Below are 21,864 nucleotides of genomic sequence, written 5' to 3'. Positions count from 1 at the left end.
AATAACTTGTCCACACAGCTATTAAATACATCTTTAATATATTCATAAACATTGTCCAAACCATAGTTTTTGTAAATTTATAGTACAATTATCCATTTAAAGGTTTTTATTCTAGTCAAACGCAATGTGAACCTATAAAGCAAAACCAAGAAATGCACCATCCCACTCAGATACAACTACAAACAAAAGCAGGTAAAACAAAAATCATCAAAGATCAAGAGGAATGACAAAACATATTCAGCACTTACAATAGCAGTTTCAACAAAAAGAATAGAGGGGTTTTTTGTTAACATTTGTTCCCCCGTCTTTTTAACATTAACGTTAGTTTCATACAAGATGAGTGTGTTCATCCCACACAAAAGTTATTACTTTCATAGAAAGAATGGGATTCCTTTGTTAACAATTAACAGATTTCACTTCAAAACATCATATTAACTGCAGACGCAAAGTGCAACACACACACGCGCACGCACACGCACATGCACACACACACACATTAAACCACAACAGTCAACTGAACCTTGAAATGCCCCAAATTTCCCCTAAATGATTTGACTTATATGATTTAATTGTACTCTAATTCTGTACAGTACATCTATTTTAACATCCGGCACACAGTGCTCTAAAACTTACCTTTACGAGATTCTAAATCAACTAAACCAAAGCCCAAAGGCAGGGAACAATAGAGATCAGCTAGCAGAAAAGAGGGCATGTTACTTCAATCGATGGTGATCAAGTGGAATGATCTGATTGCTTTCATCCTTCACTTGCACATCAGCTTCAATATATTCAAATAATAAACAACTTCAGCTTTCCGCTGTTAAAGATCATCCACTAATAGTGATCTAGTCAAGACCCTTCAAACTGTCTAACCCAAGAGAAAGCATCAATGCATGTGTAAACACAAATGGTCCTATCTCTATTTCTAGCTAAACATGCAAAGGCCTGGTTAATGGAAAAACACAAAACGTAAAAGACCACTTGATACTCTCTTTATACTTTAAGTATAACATGTCTTCATTTTAAAAGCAAATATATACTACACGCTTCTTAACTTAATACAGATCTCTTGCTGAGGTTTACATAAGGGATCTAAAAGTGCTTAAATCCTTGTATAGTGCACAAAAGGCGGCTGAAAAGCTTCAAACGTTATTGCATTTCTGTCGTGAGTTAAGTTCAAGACCATCTGATATTTTTTCTTTCTTAGCTGCAGCTGAAAAAGTGCGATCGGTAAGGCGTTCTGCAGCAACGAGATGATGAAAATGTCAACAGTTGGAAAATAACAAGAAAGCCCAATTACGATGAACTCCTTGGTGTACTTTTCATAGAAATCCAGTCGACTATACAAGGTTTTGCGGGCTAAATCTGCTGAACTGTAAATTATGAGCTGAGTCCTCACGTGGCACGGCTCATTCTGTGCATACTTTTCAGTATCCGGTACGAGATTCAGCTCATTTCACACTATCTGGAAATGCATATTCAAACTGTCATACCGTCACCACGTTAGAGGCAGTGCATGTTAATTAGTTAATAATATATTTTAATATATATATATATTAACTAATGCCTTTGTATATAAATAATCTATGCTCTAAAAATGTAAATTAGTGGTATCTTCGTTAATTACTTACGATTACGAGCAGATTTGTATGCTACCTTTGGCCATACACATACCCAAACAAACAGCTGTGCATTCATTCCGCTGACCAACAGGCCATTGTTAGTCTAACTAATACTGTAAACATTAGCCATTAGCAATAATTTCCTTCAGAGCTGAAGCAGCCGAACTCATAGCAGCTAATCAAAATCATACAGATTACAAATATTATTACAGAGCAGCACCAGGTGTTTCAGTTTGTGGACGTTCTGCTTACATCTAATTAATGTGATACTGGGGTGTTTTTTATTGTTGTCTCTTAAGATGGTTCATCTTAGAGGTGCTTTTGTGCAGTTCATTTTTCCTAGGTGGGATAGGACGGCCCCTTTATTTGTCTTTAAGCCCGAGATGTGAGATGTGGAAAGGTATCGGTTAATGGTCCTGATGGCACAGATGACTCTGATCGTGTAATAGATGGCCCTTCTGGGATGGTTTATAATATCAGATCTTCCAGACAGATCTCAGGGATAGGCTGACGCCAGAAACAGAATGTACTGAACTCTGGGAAACTGAAAGCTGAACTTTGTTCTTTACTCAGCAAGGGAAAGACATGATCCACCAGCTCACTCAATCTACTGTACCTACACACAAACAGAGAAAGAGTGTAAGACAGCTAATCGAAAACAGACAAAGGTGTCCTTCAACTCTCAAGAAGACCTTGAACAAAGATCAAGAATCAGCTCTCCACCTTTGATTCAACATAATCTTTGAGAGCTGAAGTTGACTTCAGAGATGTGTGTAATGCTGCAGATCAATGTGCCCACTTACGAGGACTTGTTGCCCTTGGTTTGCTCCTGTATGAGCTCTCCTTTGGGGTTAACCGTAAAGATTCTGCAGAGTGGCACTCCTACCTCCTTGTAGGCAAAGGCGTCCTAGAAGAGAGTCACGAGATCAGACTTCAGGCGTCAACTCAAAACAACTTCAGTTGATGCCTGGAGTCCACAAACAGAAATATCATTCTATGTTAGTTCGTGACATTAGCAAAGGTTTTATGATGGAATAGATGCATCCGTGCCTGTATAAACATCAAATGTCTTACTCCAATGAAACAATATAATTTATTCAGCTGGTAACTATCAGCAGGCTGGTTCATAGCAGCTGATCATGCAGTCCGTGACTGTGCGTGTAGCCTAAGGGGACAGCGCTTTAAGTTCTGAGCCTCAAACATGAATCTTCACGGCGAACTCTCAAGTCTGCTGCTGAGGTCAGTGTTCATTGAAAAGAAAGTTAACTGCAGTCCAACTCACATTTGGTCGGTTTCCAAATGCGGCATAAAAGGGATGTTTGTTGGGCAGGAAAAGATTCTTAATGTCAGTAAGGCATTCAATTTTGAAGACTTCTGGCTTCTTCTCAATCACCTCCCTTTCAGACAAAGAAAACATTTTGAGTAGATTAAATCAACTGCTTGGTACTATTATATGTATTCACCTTTATTGGGATTTAATAATTAAATCAGCTTATTATTGTTGAATCATCATTTACTCACCTTCATGTCCAAATTTATATGACTTACTTCTGCGGAACAACTGAAGATATTTTGGAGAATGTTGGTAACCAGACAGTTTTTGTTATAACTGACTTCTACTGTATGGACAAAATTTATAAAACAGATAAAGAGTCTTTGATTCTGATTGGTTGAGCCACGTCCAAAGCTGTTGTAAATTACACTACAAACATACATCTTTTTTTACTTCTGTGTGTTGCTCGGCATTCACTTTATTGGAACCACAACTGTTTCTGAGGAACTACATTGTTTGGTGGAAGAATATTCTTTTTATTTATATCATTACACTTTATTAGCTCTGTTTTATTCTGTGAAACCTGACTGTGTAAACTCTGTTTCATGTTGTGCCTAACAACGCCCCTAAGCTGTTATAAATTCACTGTAAAGCACTGCTTTTTGGGACTTATTGCTTTAATACATTTCTTAAAATATTTTCTTTGGTGTTCCACAGAAGAAAGAAATACAGTTTTGAAATGACATAAGAAACAGTAAATGGTGACAGAATAATTTCTCAAAGACGTTTATGTAATACCTGTGAAATGCAGAGAAGAGGCTACTGGGAGAAAGCATGAGTGGTCCACAGGGCAGGATAATGCCTCTGTCATTTACCCATTGCAGATATCCTCGCGTCATGTCTGCCATGCCAATTGCCCTTGCGGAGCAGTACAGGAATTTATATCCATTTCTGAAAAAAAAAAAATAGTCCTTCCATCAAAACATTGTTTAAAGCCTGTTTGTGCCCTTTTAGTGAAGAAAATGATTAAGAATGCAAACTCACTCAGCCACGGAGTGGTAGAGTTTAGCAATACCCTGATGCGTCCAGTCCTTTCCAAACTGAGGCAAAATTTGCCCGAACACATCTGATCTGAAAGCATATAAACATAGGAGAGAACATAGCATGTACTAGAAAACGAAAGGCACACAATCCCATTGTGCATATTTGTTCTACTTAGAAGGAAGTCCAAAACCCATTCAACCAGGTTCCTAAATATAGCTTCTAACATTCTTTTTATTCTTAGAACTAATAGACTTGTGAAGGAGAGATATTTTTTTTCTCAGCTTGGGCAAAACTCGGTGTCATCTATTAATGAGGATCCTCTCCCAGTTTTATCTCCGGCTCTTTCAGAATGGCATTATGAGAGAGCAAAATTTAAATTGGCTCATTATGGTGACATCCTCCTCCTAGTCCAGCTCTGGTCTAGGCGCAACCCACAGTCAGCCGCCCTGCTTCACAGCCGCAGAGAGATATGTCAGGCAAACGGATCAGAGAAATAATAAGCGGCAGTCAATCTGCCCGTTTGATGTTTGCCACCCACCTGCCATTGAGGGCACGAGTCTGGAGGCGGAGAGCATTCGTTTGCATAGACGCATTGATATAACAGCCGGCTTTGCAGTAATTAAAAAACAAAGATGGTGGAACGATATCACACTAATATTGGAGCGGTGAACTCCAAACAGCCAATAAAACTCAGGGAGACATTGTCTGTTAAATGGTGCATTGTCTTCATCATTTTAAGCGTTAGTGGAGAGGGATGCGATGCGAGATCATTATTAGTGATTCCTTATTTGACACATACTCAGAGTGCTTGTTTTGATGAAGCAGACTCTGCCTTGATCTATAAACCTCTTTCAGTTCCGGCAGTGAAAAAAACTGACTGTGAGAGAGTCCTTTTGCAGTAACTAATGGAAATGTTTATGCACACCTAAGCCTTTCCCCCTCTTTCGTGACTACAGTAAATTTTTCAAATGAAGAACAATTTTTTGCACATAAACTACCCAGCACATGATTTTCATTAAAGGAAACACGTGATGCGTGTCTTTGAAATACATACTTGGTGATGGTTCCATCGATGTCTGAGATGATGACTTTGTCATCCCAGTTCCAAAGGTAGATGGAGCCTTGACAACGGCACGTGCCCTGGTACTGCGTCGTAATGCTGAAGGTCACATCGTTGGGTCCTTCCTTCAGTTTCAGACTAGCCTGTAAGTCAATACCATCTAATCAATACATCTCTTGACCACTACATAACATTAAATTTAACTTTATCTGTATTATTTAGATTTTATCAGTATTGTATCAACTGATTTTCACAAATACCAGTAAAATAAGTTCCAAACTTGCTACTTTTGTTTTTCTGTGTAATCATGCGCTAGACACGCACTGACCATAACGCAACATTCCGTGCCCGAGATCCTGCCTTTTTTTCTATTCATCAGCGCCACAGCTCTGCAGTTACTATTGCACTAACGGCTGTCTCTAAGAAGTTTAAAAACCCTAAGATTGGACAGATCCTCCAAATCAAGGTGGATGAAAGAAAATAATGCAGCTTTTAAAGGTAATTTCAGTTGACTGACATGAGTTTACCTGCATTTTAGTACTGATGTGTGAATAGTATCTTTACCGGTAACCTTGGAACCTCGTTGCTTGTATGAACAGCACATTTCTGCATTTACCAGAAAAGTCATTCCAGTAATTTTACAGTAATTTAGCAGGTTAATTATGGCTTAATGTGTGGAAGAGGCTAATATCTGAATAGTTAACTAATATTAATTGACTAACTGATTTGTAATCCTTTGCATTACACACTTGACGGCTGAATCCTGCATCATAAATAAACTAAAAAAACCAAACTAAATAAACTCCATCAGCTTTAATTATTAAATAATTAAATGATTAATGACATTAACATTTTAATTCATGCAATGCAATCAGTTCATCTACACCACACAATTTTTTAAATGGAAGATTTTCTGTTGCACAACTGCATCTGAAGCTGCCAATAGGGGACAGTCTAGTGCAAATCAATTGCAAGATACTACCCTTTCAGAATGAGTCACAGAGCTTTTACATAATTTCCTGGAGAAAGCTTGAGGGACAGCTTAAAAAAAAAACTGCCTTTTACAAAGCTGTTACACTACAGGCAACAGAGCTCTGGATCTTTAAGTCAAAACCACTGAGCAAGTGTTGGAGCTGCTTATGTAAATAATAGTCACTGTGTGGTTTAGCATAGATTATGTTTACAGAACTAAATAGTTCTGTCTCCTAACAAATGCGTAGACTCACAATCTGGTCGGAGGAGAGGCGCAGGGACTTGCGGTAGGAATGAGTGGTCGTGTGGGGCTCAGACTGGACCTTGCGCTCCATTGATGCTGCGGCGGCACTTAATTCCTTCCCCTCGTCATCGCTGGACGAGTCCCTGGTGTCCACTCTGCGTTTGGAGCAAACAGGGAATCAGTGAACTAAATTTGCAACTACATCCAGATTCCTAATTTAGACTACAACAGCACCACAGAGAATGAGAGAAAACAGAAAGTAGGCTGGATCGCCCTGATTCACTTCATCTACTTTAACAGGAGAAATAAACAGTAGTCAGTGATAAGAGGAATGGTCAAGGGTAAAACTAATGCTTGTATCTTTTACTCATTTTTTACAACCAAGCCAGCAGACATAGTTAGTTTATGCTTCCATCTATAACATTTGGTTGCATTTCATTAGTTTCATTCAAGGATAACAACCAGTGTTATTATCCACTCATCTTCCAAAAGTGACAGGCAGGAAATGATGCTGCATCTGCTTGTCTGTCAGAGGTTCTGACTCACTTGCGGGCATGACTTTCCATTGACAAAGACGAGCTGCCTTCCTCCATTTGGGACTGCTTTATCTCCAGCTTTCCAGTGCTTTCTGACTGAAATAACAAAAAAAGAACATCAGTACATCAGATCATACATATCTAAAAACTGTAACAACAACAAATTTGTCATCATTTGATTTTGTTGCTCTCAAACGTGTTACGACTGACTACACAACCCTTTCATCCTCACATGCTGTCAGGCTATTACTAAAAAGTCTGATGAGCTGCCTAGCCTATTTCTGGGCTGTAAAATTCCACACCGCAGAGTGGTGCTAATTACAGACGTGCCAGATGAGGGCAACGAAGGAGCCTGATGTATATGATGTCTGAATGACGGCAGAAGCTCCAGAGAGAAGAAAGAACTTCAGAGGCAGCGTGTTTCATCTTCTTTACAACAAAGACTTGCCTCGTCCTTTTGTTCTGGCAATTACGTGAATGTTGAAGCTTGTGTAATCAGATCTGCCCACAGAAGTCTAAAGACGTACTGGAATGCAGTAGGATTAAAATACCAATAACCGCTTAAAGGTTTTGTTCCTACTCCCCGATTACAGCTCAGTAGAGACCTTTACGTTTAACCAGAAAGTTTTTTCTTTGCAGAGTGTTATAGAAATCTGAAGGTCACACCACTCTGGTCTTACCTGTTTAATAGTGCTGTCCGCTCTCTTTCTCCAGAACCACCAGCGGCCTGATTTCTTTGGCATCCTCTCTTTCACCCAAGCTTCCTCTGTAGCCTGAACAGAACAGAACAGAACAGACCTACTAGAGCACACCACAGCACTGCAAAACAAATTTTAAAGGACTTAAAATATGACGTAAAACATCCTATCGGAGAATAAAATACCTTGGGTAAATTCTTCTGAAATGCTTGTAAGCTTAGGATCAAAGGGGCAGCCAATGTCCAATTGTAATACCTAAAATAACAAAAAGGCCATTTATTTAATAATCACAGCATTTCGTCAACTTTTTACAATTATATTTAGAATATATTTGTTTTATTTAAATATTCAAACCCACCTGTTTCCTATTTTAACAACTAAATTCGGATTGTCTATGACAGCTAGATTCTCTGCAAATTCATGGTACGTAATGATATGCTCCATAAATTTTTCTAGAAACAAGCAGAAAGAGACATTCAAATCATCTGTGTTATTCTCGTTTGCATTTCTCTTTAAATAAAACCATCTACTAAAACCATGAACGTATTATAAATGGACAGAATCCACTATGTCCTAACCACAGTTTCTTGTTTCCACATCTACAGCTGTGATTTCCACGCCATAATAATTAAGTGAACACACCAGAAAGATTCACATACCTTTGGAAATCTCTCCGTTCTCACCGAGTCCTCCACACAGAGACAGAGTGACATCAGGGAGGTCACTGGCAGAGTCAGACAGGCACTCAGTGCCACTGTCGGCCGCAGCACTGCCCACAGACTGTGGGGATTGAGAGCCTGAGTGCATCCCAGAATCCATCCAGTGCTTGGTGCTCGAGTCTGAATCACTGCAAATACACACAACACATCAAGGTCACCTGATGCCCGATAAACTTGTTATGAACTGCTTTCCAAGTGCATTAATCTAATCTTAAACTCAATATAAGACAGGTGTTGGTTTCTTTTTCTACCTCTTAGGGAAGTAGCGAGCAGCAACATCAGGCTCCAGCACATTCAGGTCATCCAGATAGATGTCCTCTGGACCCTGGTGCTGACTCCTTTTTGGCACGCCTGAACAAATTTACAGTCAGCAAACAGTAATCATACCAGAACAGCAATATCTAAGGTTCTACAACAATCTCTCCGCACTGAGGTGCTTTACCTTGACAGCACTAAATTAATTTATGTGCATGATTTTTATTTCTAGAACACGTTCACATAACTTTGTTAAACATGAATCAACCACAACTTTTTCAACTTGATCTACTCCCACACTCCCCACTATAGAATAAAGATAATGGGCACTGGCATGGCATGCCAATCAATCAAACCAACTACAATACAGAATTTCCTAGAATGTGGTGCTAAAGAGGCCCACCTTTTTTCTTGGATGGCGAGTCAGTCTTGGGGCCAACATCTCCCAAGTCCCCACCGATATGAGCTGCAGAGGAAGCAGCTGGAGCAGCAGGAAGGCTGTTTGAAGGAGTGGAGGTCAGCACTCCACTAGGCACCGTCTCCAGCTCGGACTCAGTGGGAGTTTTGGGGGTCACAGGGGTACGGGGTTCAGGCTTGACTATGGTACAGCCAGGAGTCCCTGAGGCCAGTTCTCTTTCATCTGTCTCCATGGCCTCTGAGCTCAGGATTACTCTGAAGTGAGTGTTCTCTGAAGGCGTTATGGTCACGGTCTTCGGCAGCTCCACCTTTTCTTTCTTAGACACCTGGGAATTACATTTTTGGTGGTGATAAGCTGAACTTTTATCATACCAGTTAACTCGAAGTCATAGCATAAAACAGAAAATACTTTTGCATTCTATATTCACTTATTACTAGGCCCAATGTGAATTAAATAAGCAGAAATGTATGACAAGGAATTCACACACACAAAAAATGTTTCAGACGTAATTTACCCTGGTAGATTCTGGAAACGCTCCCCATGTCCACTGCATGTGTGACTCCATTTTGAGTAGGCTCTCTGAGGGCCGAATGACCAGTTCAGAGTCACTCTTGGGAGAACAGGCCCCTGACATAGCATGACTGCTCAAAATACAATAACAAACAGAAACACACAGAAACTGATAAAAACTTAAAGAGAAAATCTTCAAAAAGTCTTCAAATCTCTTTGATAAGTATCAAAAACATAGTTTGAAGTGTGTCCGAGAGAGACAGATACAAACCTATCTGATGGAGACCAGTCTCCGTCTGAGTATGGGTAGTTATCCAAAGAATGACGAACTGTTGGTAACTTGGGTTCAATTTCTCGAACTGTACTGATTGAAGATGATCTGAAAGAAAGATTTTCCTTGAAATCACATCCCACATGTCCACTCCATCCGATATAAAATGTCCGATGTGCAAGTATCTGTTAGTACCTGGTGTTAGAAGCAGCGTCCTCGTCAGAACTCAGGTCCATCTCAAATATGTCATCTGCTGAAGGGGTCGAGCTAATGACGGCAGGAGGGGTCAGCTCCTCTCTGCGTGGGTCGCCTTTATGCTTCTTTCTCCGTTTCTTCTTCTTCTTGGCTGACCCTGTGCTGGCAACAGGGGGATCAGGAGGGTCCTCCGGGTCCAGTGGATCATCATCCAGCTTCTGACTTGGCCTGTGATCTCCTGCGATCCAAAATAGGTGACTCTCAGTGGGGATGGGTGAGGTTGCCAGGTGAGCTGGTACAATCTCCTACAAAGAAAAAAAAACTTCCAATTAATAATTAATAATAATAATTCCTTACATTCATATAGCGCTTTTCTAGGCACTAAAAGCGCTTTACATTGTCACTCATGGTATCTCCTCATCCACCACCAGTTTAAGATAATTAAGACAATTAAAGCATGGAAGATTGAGTGCAATGCAAATGTTTTTCAAACAAAATGTCATTTTCATAATTAAATATGAGGATGTTTGGTGCAGCCAGTAATGTACACTAGTAATGCAGCTATCTTTTATGTGAACTAGAGGACACTTACATTTTGTTCCTCAGTTTCCTGCACAAAGAAGGCTTCTCCATTATCTCCCAGCTTCATATGGAGATCCACAGGCTCCCCGTTGATCTCTATGTCAATCTGAAGGAGTTGTAGAGGATTATTTTAAAACACAACCTTAATATAGAAGCCACCAACAGATGTAGCTTCAAACTTTCAATAAGAGTTCAACTCCATAACTTGTTGTAAGATCCTGTCCCTTTATATCTTATTAAAAATGTTCTATGAACACCATATGTGTTAGATGACCTTAAAAATACAATATCTGTTGACATTTACCCTGCGATTCCCATCTGAACTCATTGCTTTTCACCCTGCCACCGGTGCTCATCCAAACTCAGACAAGCAAGCAGGTTTACTCGGCTGTCTACCGATGCGGTTTGAATCATTTGTTCACAGGAGACACAATACCCTTGGAGGGGGATCTAGCCACCAAACATAATTAGTGAATTTGTGCCGCTCTGAAAGCACTGCAGCCAGCTGACCCGCAATAAGGATCGCATCACACACCTGATACCACGACCCAGCACAACACCAGCCTGATATTGAGCCGTTTGATTCTCAGATGACATCCACAGAAACATTACCCTTCAGTTAGACCTCCAAGGAAATACACATTTAATCCCCTGTGTTTTTTTTTTTTATTTTTTCTCACAAGGTTTCTTAAGACTGCTCTCATACCATACCGTTTTGTCTCTCCAGGGGCTTCTGAGCCTCAGCTTCAGGGTTGTTGGGTGATTTATGCTGCAGAGTAATGGGCCAGAATTTTAATGTTGGTATAAATCATGACCCTCGAACAGAGAGCTCTCATAGTTGCATGTGCATGGACAAAAAGATCTGGATTTCATTTCACGGCATAGCAAGAAGAGAGGGAGGAATGTTGTTCTGACTCTTAATGACTCTAATTTGCTTACTTTAATAATTCAGATCTATTTCATAATGGTGGTGAGAGAGCGAGGTCAACGGTCTCTCATCTGTACTGTGGGCGAGTGTGTTACACCACACTCTGACAGACACTCCAGTGAGAAACTGGGATTAAAATGGCTAAACTGAGCTTGAGATAATTTCCAAAGGTTGTTGAAGCGAGTCTACGACCATCTCCCAATCACAGAGGCAACCTTGACAAAACTCTCACTCTTCTGCCTCCATTCCTATCTCTTTTTACTCAGAGAAACCTGTTGCCATAGCGACCACTTTTCTCTAAACCTCTTCACGCATCCTGTAGATAGTGAGAATCATCCATCTACTGTTTTTTCTCATGCATACTGGTAAATGTTTCATACTAAACACTAACACATTCTGTTTGTGCAAAAAGATCAGAAAACATCAGAATGGCTTCAATATGACCAGAATGCTTTCAAATGTGTTATTTATTGCATATATTGACTGCTGGAGATAAACAGAATATCACAGAATACGCAATTTCAAAGGAACAATTCTCACTAATCATGTCTACAGCCCATTTCCTCAACAACTACAACATTTCACTGTTTAACTTAGAGGAATTGAGCATACCACTTCCTCTCTCACAAGGTAATAGATAATGATTTTCAGGTCTTTCAATTCAAGCATTTCTTTAGCCTGTTCGATCAATGCTCATAGAGCCTATTACACATAGAAAACTACATCTGTTTACATGTAGTACCCTTTGCTGGAATCTTAAGTCATGAACATGCCAGCACAGAAACAAGTTTATAAAATCAATATTACATTTGTAAAGGGCTGTTTTTGGAGAAAAAAAGGCACTCTTCTGTGAGAAATTGGCGGAAATTGATTTAACAATATGACTTTGCATAAATACACACGTTCTGCCCCCATGTCTTGAACTTGTGATCATTCTGAATGAATTTTAATAGATTGAATCATGCAGTGAAAGAGTGCACTGTAAATGCGCACACTCACTAGACATCATGTAATGCGTGCACTAATGTGTAGGCGTTTTGAATGTATCTTTTGTTGTTTTGTTGCATTGTGAGAATATTGAGCAAATAGCTCACTTGTCGTAGTGTTACTTAACTATATCATGTTACGAATAAACTAAACATTTTGAATTTTTACTTCATTGTGTTTCTTCCAAGTTTATGTGTGCTGTTGCGCTCATTTGTTCTAAAGACTCTCACAAAGACACAAGCAGAGTGAGCCTCAGCGCAAACTTGTAGTCTGCTAACTTATCGCAATTCTCTCTGATGATGCAGTAACTTACAGCAGGGAAGAATTTTTTTTTCGGTCTGTCCAATGATTGTAAACAGTCATTAGGTCCGTCCGACTGAAGATATTTTAGCGGTAATGTGACCAAAAATATTTAAGACCAATCAAATCTGAATTTCAGACATTTTAAGACTTTTTAAGGCTTTATATTAGGAAAACGTTATTTAAGACTTTAAGGACCAGCAGACACCCTGACAGAGCTGCTACAAAGGCACAGTCCTTTTTACCCATTGCTGAGTATTTTCAATTGAACCATCACAGACATGCACAGATGAAGGCATATTTAGAGATAGCAGAATCATGAGGACATTGGTGGATTAAAGCTAAGCTTCTTTGATCAATCTTGTGTTTGCTATTTCATCCAGCCATCTTTGTGCAAGACAACAGAGATTAATACTGTCATACATTCAAGACTGGAAAGCAGAAAATCAAATATTGTCCAAAGCTCAGATCAATTATATTGACAGCAAAGGTCGACTGATGTATCGGTTTTGCCGAATAATCGGAAAATTTGTACATTTTTCAATTTTGAAATTTAATGCTCAATATCTAATTATTATTTAATATTAATACGGTTGATTAATCTGTATCGGCCAGTGTGGTCCAACCTAGCTATCGGTATTGGTAAAATACACTCTCGGTCGCCTTTAATTGACAGTCTGTGGATTTTTCTGTCTGTGTTCTGAAAAGTTTTCAGAAACTTTTCGTTTTAAAGGGGCCCTATTATGCTTTTTTACAAAGTCTTGATTTTGTTTTGGAGGTGTACTACAACAGGCTCGCATACTAGGTTCTTCGAAAAACAATTTTTTTTCACATATTTTACATTATAACAACAATTCTCTCCCCAGTCTGGCATGAATGGCTCGAATAGTTCCTGTATCAAACGAAGGCCCGCCTTCTGAAATACAAAATGTGCTGTGATTGGTTAGCTGGGCAAACGTGTGTAGTGATTGGCAGCACTCAACGCCTGGTGTGGAAATGTTACGCCACTTATCATAGTCACCTGCTGTGAACTTCAGTGTAAATATTGCATCAAAATCAAATCAATTTGAACATGATTTAAAGGGGTCATGAAATGAGAAACCAAATTTGCCTTGATCTTTTGGAATATAAGAGGTCTTTGTACCATTAAAACGTCCTGCAAGTTTCATAGCTTAAGACGTCCTCCCCATTATAAACGAGCCATTTATTTAATCAAGCTCTAAATACAGCTCGTTCTGGATCCATGGTAAGAAGTGACGTCACGGTGCGAAGTAACGTTCCAACCATTTGCATATGACTGCCTCCAGCACAAGACAACTACGCTCATATCGGATCGTTGTCGAGCCGCACGCCTCACAAGTGTTCAGTCGACGGACAGCGAGTGGGTCTGTGTACAGGAAAATTACAATGCCACGCAGATGTGCTGTTCCTGGCTGTGGACAAACAACATCTTTGAATACGCTGCCGAAAGATCCTGACGTCAGGGAAAAATGGATGCAGTTTATTTTTTGCGGACGTCCCAGTCACGGCAGTGCTAATTTAAGTGTTTGTTCTATACATTTTAACGATGACACAAGTGTCGTAGCAAAGGTATTATTTATTTAATCCTAACCTGTGTCATCATAATTATATTTATAAGAAGCTTAAAAGCTTTATTGCCTAAAATGAAGTATTTATAGTCCATATTTTTATGATACTGCAATTACAATTGATAGAATAAAACTTTAATCAGATTCCTCATCTGATTCCGGCTCAAACATATAAGGTTTTATCATTGCAAGAGCCATCGCTTCGAATGCATCACTCGCTACTAAACAGTTACGCTCAATCTGCAAATGTTCCGTCAAATGTCGTTAGCCAATCATAACAGTGGGCGTTAACACTGAACTCTTAAAGGGGAAACAACCCAAAACAGACTGTTTGAATCAAAGGATGAGAAACAGGGTGGGAAAATGTCATAATCCACTACATTTTAAAAGTTTTTTAACTATAGTAATACTATAATTGCACCTAGGGGACCATAATAATAAAATAAAAAAAAACTCATGTCATGACCCCTTTAAACCCAGATGATTGTAACCACTCGAAGTTCATCTGCCTTGGGAAAGCTAGTGTGTCTCTGACATAGTGATATCACAAATCCAAGAAAATATGCATTGTAGTCCAAATGAGTCATTCGTTGCAGTTTTTGAAAAGTGATATCTGTTATATAAAATATCTCATTTTAAAGTGGACTTTGAGCTTTTTGTATGATAAAACAACAACATTAAAGACTAACTAAAGTTGAAAAAGGGAAAAAGCATAATAGGACCCCTTTAACATACTATTTGCACTTCAACACTCACCACTTTCTCTTTTGAGCGCAGCACACCCAGTTTTCCAAAGCGCACATGGAAAGGGGAGCACTGGTAGGTGCCGTCCTTCTGCCGGACCACCACCACATCAATGCATCCTGAGAGCGTGGCCTGGTTAATGCCCTTATATAGCTCCTTCATGGTAACCAGCACCTGACCCGCCAACTGCCCCACGTAATTCATGGTGTCCACCTAAAATGAGGAACAGAAAGCAAAAAACTTAACCTTAAGTCATCAGTAAACACAGCAAATCTTTCCCAATACTGTATATGTACATAGCAAATGTGGCACTATAAAAGCAAAATTCTTAGTTCTCTTTGGCTGCCTGCCTTTTTGAAACTGTTATCAGCAGACCTGCAGACGGCTTAATGTTGTTTCACAAGTGGTCTGAATGTGCTCCAAAACCATAGTCAAATAGGTGAGCAAAGAGAACAAAGTAATAACAAAAAAGGACACAGGATAAACAAAAAAATTATATACATTTTATTACTTATTTGAGTATTTATGAGAGCCAACAATGTGAAAATAGTTCAGTTATTTTTAAACATCAGATCAAGGAAACCACATGAATAAATACTATCACAGCTTGTATAAATGCCTGGGAGTAAAAGGCAAATAAATAAAGTAGAGCATTCTCTCTAACCATAGTGGCAGCCATTAAAGGTCTTAACAGACCTTGCAGCCATGGCCAACCTACATTTTCTCCAGCACAAGAGTCACTATTTACATCAACTATTTTCTTTGAACCATTTAAACATGCAATTGCCTTTAAGAAGAGAAAAAAAAGGGATGTGCAAAAAGCTGAGCAAAGCATAACAACACTTGACCTAACAGGAAGTGCATTTAAAGTATAATTTATATCATGCTGCACATTATCATAAAAATGTACGTTTTACATTCACAACAGTACCTTGTGTGTAATATATTTAAAAATGTAATTCCTGTGATCGCAAAGATACATTTTAGATACATTTTAGTTAAAATAACTTTAGTGCATTTTAAATCATAACTTTAGTGCCACATGATACTTCAGAAATCTTTCTAATATGCAGATTTGGTGGACAAGAAACATTTCTTGCTAAAAATGTTGAAATCAGCAGTGCTGTTTAATATTTTAGTGAACAATTCTGTACTTTATTTTCAAGATTTTTTTTTTGATTAACAGATAAAGTTCAAAAGATTAGTATTTATTTGAAATATATATTCTTTGTAAAAATATAAGTGTTTTCACTATCGATTTAATGCATCCTTGCTGAATAAAAGTATTTGTTTATTTAAAAAAAAAATCTTATTAACACTATACATTTGAACAGTAATATATATATAAAGACTGGACACTTGTTGCAAATTGACATTGTAACTTTGGTTACTGCATTATATCCTATCAAATAGTGTTATTCTGCAAAACTGAACAATTAACCTCAGCCTCGCATAACTATCTGTAGCACAATTTATAAAGGACACTGTGAGCATGGGTCATCGTGACACTCATATCAGCAATCTCCACAAAGTTAAATATTTGATTATCAGAAAACAGCCTGGACAGAACAACAAACATATGACATCCACAATCAACCAGAGCTTGATACGTGCATAACTTGTCATTTCAAATTCTTAAAAAGCCCCTGAACTGAATTATGTAGTGCCAATATCTTTTTATAGCTTCATTTTGAAAAATGTAATATTTTTCATCTTCCAATGTTGAATCCAGAAGTTTTTGAAGGCTGAAAATGTCTTAGCAATTAAGCAAATAAAAAGCTTGCAAATCACATCCCAATCCCAATAATGACATCTTAGTTCAGTCTAATTAAGGCCTCTTAACACAAGCAAATCATTCAATAATTTTATTGACTAAACATCTTCATTTGTAAAATCCACTTCAATGCAATCTTCAGCCACTAGCATTCAGCGTAATGCTAAGAAATAATATTAATCTTTGCCTAATATTAATCAGTTGGAAATCAAGTGGTTAAGTTGTATTTACAACACCGTTCCAGAACAGTTCAACCCAAATATTCCGATGTGTGCAACATTTTATGGAAGATGAGGACCGTTTCCTGAACCAGTAACCTACAATGCGTCTACACATGAAGGCTGTTTCAGTAAAGTGGGGCAGATCTAATTTGCAAGTACAGTCTGGTGCTTCGGACTCACAGCCTGTAAATACGTTTTTAATATTTAAATAATTTGGCACTCACAAATGCAGACATGGTTTTATGTTTACACAGCACGATACATAATGCAACCCATAAAAATACAGTATAAGTCACTATAATCAGTAATTATGTCCCCACTGGATGAAACAAATGCCTCGTTTTTAATGGGTTTTATTGGTTTTGTCTCGTTGTGCTGGGAGACAACGGTATCACAGTATGTTAAGGGGCGTAACATTTCTGTCACACGCTCGAGGTATTCGGCCAATCACAATGCACTGGATGGATGGCCAATCAGTGTACACCTCACTTTTTTAAGAACGATGAGCTTTGTAAAAAATCGACACATTTCAGAAAAGCGGGGTATAAAGGAGCAACAATAAAATAATAAAAATGTACACTATATGGAAAATAATGTTTTTTTTTTTTATTTTATTTTTTTTACTTAAACCGCATAAACACACTGCATTACACCAAATACACAAAATAATGGTTTTTAGCAACGTCATATGACCCCTTCAAACTCAAAATGTAAACAGTAAAAAGTCATGCAATGCAAAATTAGATAAAAACAGGTGTGACAGTCTATTTTTCATAAACTATTTATGAGCTTTACCTGATAAAACTACTGTTTTAAAACATTTACATGACCTAACACATTGTCATTTCATTAGGCATACTCAATGAAAGTTTGTGCGGTCATTTATGGAGTTACTTGCTAAAAATAATAGCATTTAATTAATGCTTAACTGTACTGGACTCTTAACTCTAGGCGTAGATCCCAATGAACTATCTCATTTGCATTTCTCACTCACCCAAGACCACGATGCCCTAAGGGATGAGGACTCATCTTGTTCACTGTTGTCCTCCTCAGTGTAGCTGCCAGTGGCTTCTGGTTCTGCCCTAGGATGGAGTCGTTTCATCACTGTTTACCTCTAGTCTTTCCTCCCTTAGAAATAATCTCTTTACCTGTGTCATCCTAAACACTATGTCAGGTGGTCCGCCTACCTGGTCTGGCACAATGACCTGGCAGGGCATAACTATAAACTACTGTATTTTACCTTTCTGACACTGCATAAACTGCTTTTTAGTTTCGTCAAATCACGTTATATTAAAGAAGACCTAACAAATCAACCAACTGGGTCTAAGAATATACTCTCTGTAACCAATAAGGCAAAAGTAAGGGGTAAGCAGTTCTAAACACAGATAAGAGGAGGCCAGTGAGGTTGCCTGCTGATAAGGGCCTTGAAAAAGGGGGCTGGAGGAAAACAGTAGTTGTATTCCACCCATCTGGGGCATCACGTGGAGAACGTTCTCAATGCTAATTCTAACTTACTTTAGTTAAGGATTCAACAAAACAAAAAAATAAATCATTTCTTAGGAGCCCACAGAGACACAACAGTGAAGTTTATTTCACATCAACTCTTAGTCTATTTTCATGACACTATTTTCATGTTACAGCAAATAATTAATTAAATGTGCAATATTATAAATGCATCAATTTTGTAAAAAAAATAAAATAAAGCAATTTAGAATAAAATATGGCATAAAATATAACAAGGCATAAAAAAGTCATTATTATAAACAGAGTTAGTTAGTCTTTAAAAAAACCTCTGGTTAGAGAATATAGCACACTGTCATAATGGATTTGAATAATTAGTTAGGTATTAAACAAACAGGTTACTGCTGGGTAAACATTATTAGAAATAAATAATGATTACATTGCAAATAATAACTATGTCACCTTAGGACAGAATGTGATGAACACTGCATCAAAAAAAAATTTAAATACTGATTGCATCAAAACAAAAATATTAATATTGAATTTTAAAGAGTTAAATGTCATTTTTACACCTACATGTGAAATGCAAAAACATGGATAAACAAACCATTTTTTTAATAAAAATTAATTACACAAATTTCTGCTGTGCAAATGTATGAAGTAATGATGATACAAGTAATCAAAATCTAAAACTGAATAACCAACATCATATATACGCACAACACACACACACATAATGCCCAGCACTCTAATTCAAGATGTTGAAAGGTTTGCATTTTCACCTGCTCTGTTTAACTGACAAACAAGACCTAGTGTAGAAGCAAATTGGTCTGTGTACCTGTGGTCTCTCTAGGAATGCCTCTAATTACAGAGGGCACGTGTATTTGTCAGGTTCATGTTATCAGTCCTGCTGTACATAATGAAAATATTAGTTGGGTGTAGTACAAAATGGCTGTTATTTGCCGTGACAGCAGACCAGGTTGCAAAGTATATCAACCTTAAAGGCTACATTACTATTGCAAAGTCATTACAAGCTGTACACAGAAATGCCACTAATTGTTATTTTTAAACTAGACTAATTATGACTTCTTTACAATAAACATTAAAAAACCTGCAGGAACTTAAGGCTACTGTGGGGATTTCCAAATTAATATTGTACTGTGTTGCTCACACAAAGTTGTATGTTAAGTCCTAATACGTGACTAAGGAAACGGAGTCAGTTAAAGGAATAGCTCCAACAAAATTTGCTTACATTTTTCTTATACACAGGAAAACCAAGAAGTAGAAGAGTTGGTTTCTACATCGAAACAGATTTGGAGAAATTTAACGTTACATCACTTCCTCAGTCCAAACAGCTGATGAAAACATCAAATAATTCATAAGTAATCCACGTGCCTCCAGTCCATCAAGTAATGCATTATAAAGTGAAAAGCTGTGTGTTTGTAAGAAACAAATCCACCATTAAGACATTTGATCTTTAAGGCATTCTAGCCAAAATACAAATAAAGAACCCATAATAATACGCTTCCTCAAGTGAAAAAGTCCATCTCATTTTGTCCGCTCATATCAAAATCCACTGACATATTTTAGAACTGTTTTTGCAAGTAAATGCAGGGCTTCATCTGTGCATATTTCAATTTTTCGCTGTGGAAAGCAATATTACAGAAAAATAGACTCAAATTTTCAATGGATTGAAGTTAAAAAAGGCTACATTTCTCCAATATACAAACAAACAAACTCGTCTACATCTTGAAATGCCTTTAGTGCGTTTTACTCCAGTTTACTCTATTTTTTTTATAGTCTTTTTATCTGTGTCCTGTCTTGTCACTGTCATTCTGTCACTAAATCTAATTCCTATGTGTAAACATACCTGGCAATAAAGCTTATTCTATTTCTTATTATGTAATGGGAGTCATTTTGAATGGAGCATTTACTAAATGGCAGCTAACTCTTGTGTTCAACCACCCACTTTGCTTTCGATTTCTTGTACTTTGCTGTGTCATAAGGTGTGAGACAGGCAACATGCCCAGCAAGAAGTCGTTCACTTGCGTAACAAAAAGGTGATTCAGTTCAAGTTCAGTTACAAAGGGCAAACAAAGCCAGTGGAAATAGACAGTCTTACACATCATCTCCTCCTACTGTAAAAGAGTTGTAGATTTAAATCAAAGCCAAAGCAAATCACAAACGTCAAAATACGCACTATAAGAATTCAGTTTCTTGAATCTTTCAGACACCCTTGAGGTTTCATTTTCAGTTCTTTCACATTCAGTAGTAAAAAAACATGATAGCTGTAAACCAGAAGAGACACATCAAGCATAAATGGTAACAGCAGCTTCATACTACCGGTACTATATTCCAAATGGTCATGTTACATAACTGAAGGGTATAAAGGTAACTCAATATGGCTGCAAGGAAAAGTAAAAACTTGGTCACGTGCATGTCTTGACACACTAATAGTTAAAATCAAAAGTGCTTTGGCTCACAGTGGTAAACAAGTTCAGACAAGCTTCAGTACAGCTGTCTTTATCAACACTAATGCTCACTAATACTGCACAGTATAAGCCTGTTATTGCTAAACACCCCTCATTGCTAGCAGTTATTACAGCAAAACAGATTATTTGACAGAAAGCAAGTGATGACTATTGAGAGTTGTCTTATTAAGGAGTCGAAAATAACTGTATTTAAACAAAATAAAATGTTCTTTTTCAAAAAGCAACCATTCACACACTAATGGTCAGTGTGCAAAACTCCTGTTGGCCATTGCAATGACATTACGCTGCTGTTAAGTTAAACTCTAGTGTTTTGGATACACACAACAGCAACTAAACGTTTCATTTATATTTATTTTTTTGACAAAATATAGCATTCGCCACCTCTAAAAGAATAAATAGATAAAATAGTGACGTCATGTTTGGTTTTAGGGAAATGTTCCTGTCACAGAATCAGCATTCTGGTTAGCTCGACTAACGTTAGCAGACCAGCTAAACTGACATTTACATCTCTACGCTGTCAAATTACGACATGTTTGTGTCATTAAAATGGTTATTGTACACGTTTATACGGCCAAAACTGACAATTTAGAAAAGGTCTTGTGTAATGTTTACCTTTCAGATGCTGTTGTTGTTGAGAAATGGACGTTCTGTCGCCGTCTGCTCGTCCGCTGCTCTCTCGCAACGATGCTATTCATTCATTTCTGAACAAACACCGCTGACGGCAGTGTATATTTACGCCTCTCAGCGCCAAACGGGTGCCTCCTGGTTGTCTCGAGTGTCATAACAGTGGGGAGTTCTTCAGAGGGTCATTTCACCGCGAACCGGTCAGGCAGTGGTTGACACGCAGCGGCGGAGGCTGGCCGTGGCGTGACGCGACTGAGGAACTTCAAAAAGAGGCCTCACACGTGACACGCTAAAGTAGAATTCCGCCGAAAGCAGTCTAGAATTCGCGAGATAACCACCACAACC

At 38.1% G+C, this 21,864-nt stretch overlaps 1 protein-coding gene across 2 annotated transcripts; it reads right to left on the bottom strand.

Annotated features, from left to right (window-relative positions):
• Positions 1-19: 19 nt before the first annotated feature.
• LOC128030091 (phosphatidate phosphatase LPIN2) lies at positions 20-21,783 on the bottom strand. Of its 2 annotated transcripts, none has more exons than XM_052617593.1 (20): positions 21,508-21,783; positions 14,960-15,160; positions 10,410-10,505; positions 9,818-10,122; positions 9,623-9,730; positions 9,356-9,482; positions 8,827-9,166; positions 8,420-8,519; positions 8,109-8,296; positions 7,808-7,901; positions 7,635-7,704; positions 7,432-7,524; positions 6,762-6,847; positions 6,226-6,370; positions 4,994-5,142; positions 3,940-4,026; positions 3,694-3,846; positions 2,905-3,019; positions 2,426-2,529; positions 20-2,238 (listed from the first exon to the last, which is right to left on the bottom strand). In XM_052617593.1, the coding sequence occupies exons 2-20, from the start codon at positions 15,149-15,151 to the stop codon at positions 2,091-2,093; spliced, it is 2,700 nt and encodes an 899-aa protein (XP_052473553.1). In that variant the 5' UTR covers positions 15,152-15,160; positions 21,508-21,783; the 3' UTR covers positions 20-2,090. The 2 variants fall into 2 exon arrangements, with proteins under 2 accessions (XP_052473553.1, XP_052473551.1); XM_052617591.1 differs by lacking the exon at positions 21,508-21,783 and adding an exon at positions 17,937-18,312.
• Positions 21,784-21,864: the final 81 nt, after the last annotated feature.

Source organism: Carassius gibelio, chromosome A2 (genome assembly GCF_023724105.1).
Source record: "Carassius gibelio isolate Cgi1373 ecotype wild population from Czech Republic chromosome A2, carGib1.2-hapl.c, whole genome shotgun sequence".
Taxonomy (NCBI): Eukaryota; Metazoa; Chordata; class Actinopteri; order Cypriniformes; family Cyprinidae; genus Carassius; species Carassius gibelio.
Note: the sequence above shows the minus strand (reverse complement) of the source record. Positions and strands in the feature narration are given on the sequence as shown.

Excerpts from the sequence above, each read along its gene's own strand:
- LOC128030091 (XM_052617591.1), bottom strand. The coding sequence starts at position 18,044 with ATGAAACGACTCCATCCTAGGGCAGAACCAGAAGCCACTGGCAGCTAC. Across the intron at positions 7,525-7,634 it reads TTCAGAAGAATTTACCCAAG|GCTACAGAGGAAGCTTGGGT; the intron begins GTATTTTATTCT and ends TGTTCTGTTCAG. Across the intron at positions 6,371-6,761 it reads ATGGAAAGTCATGCCCGCAA|AGTGGACACCAGGGACTCGT; the intron begins GTGAGTCAGAAC and ends CTCCAAACGCAG.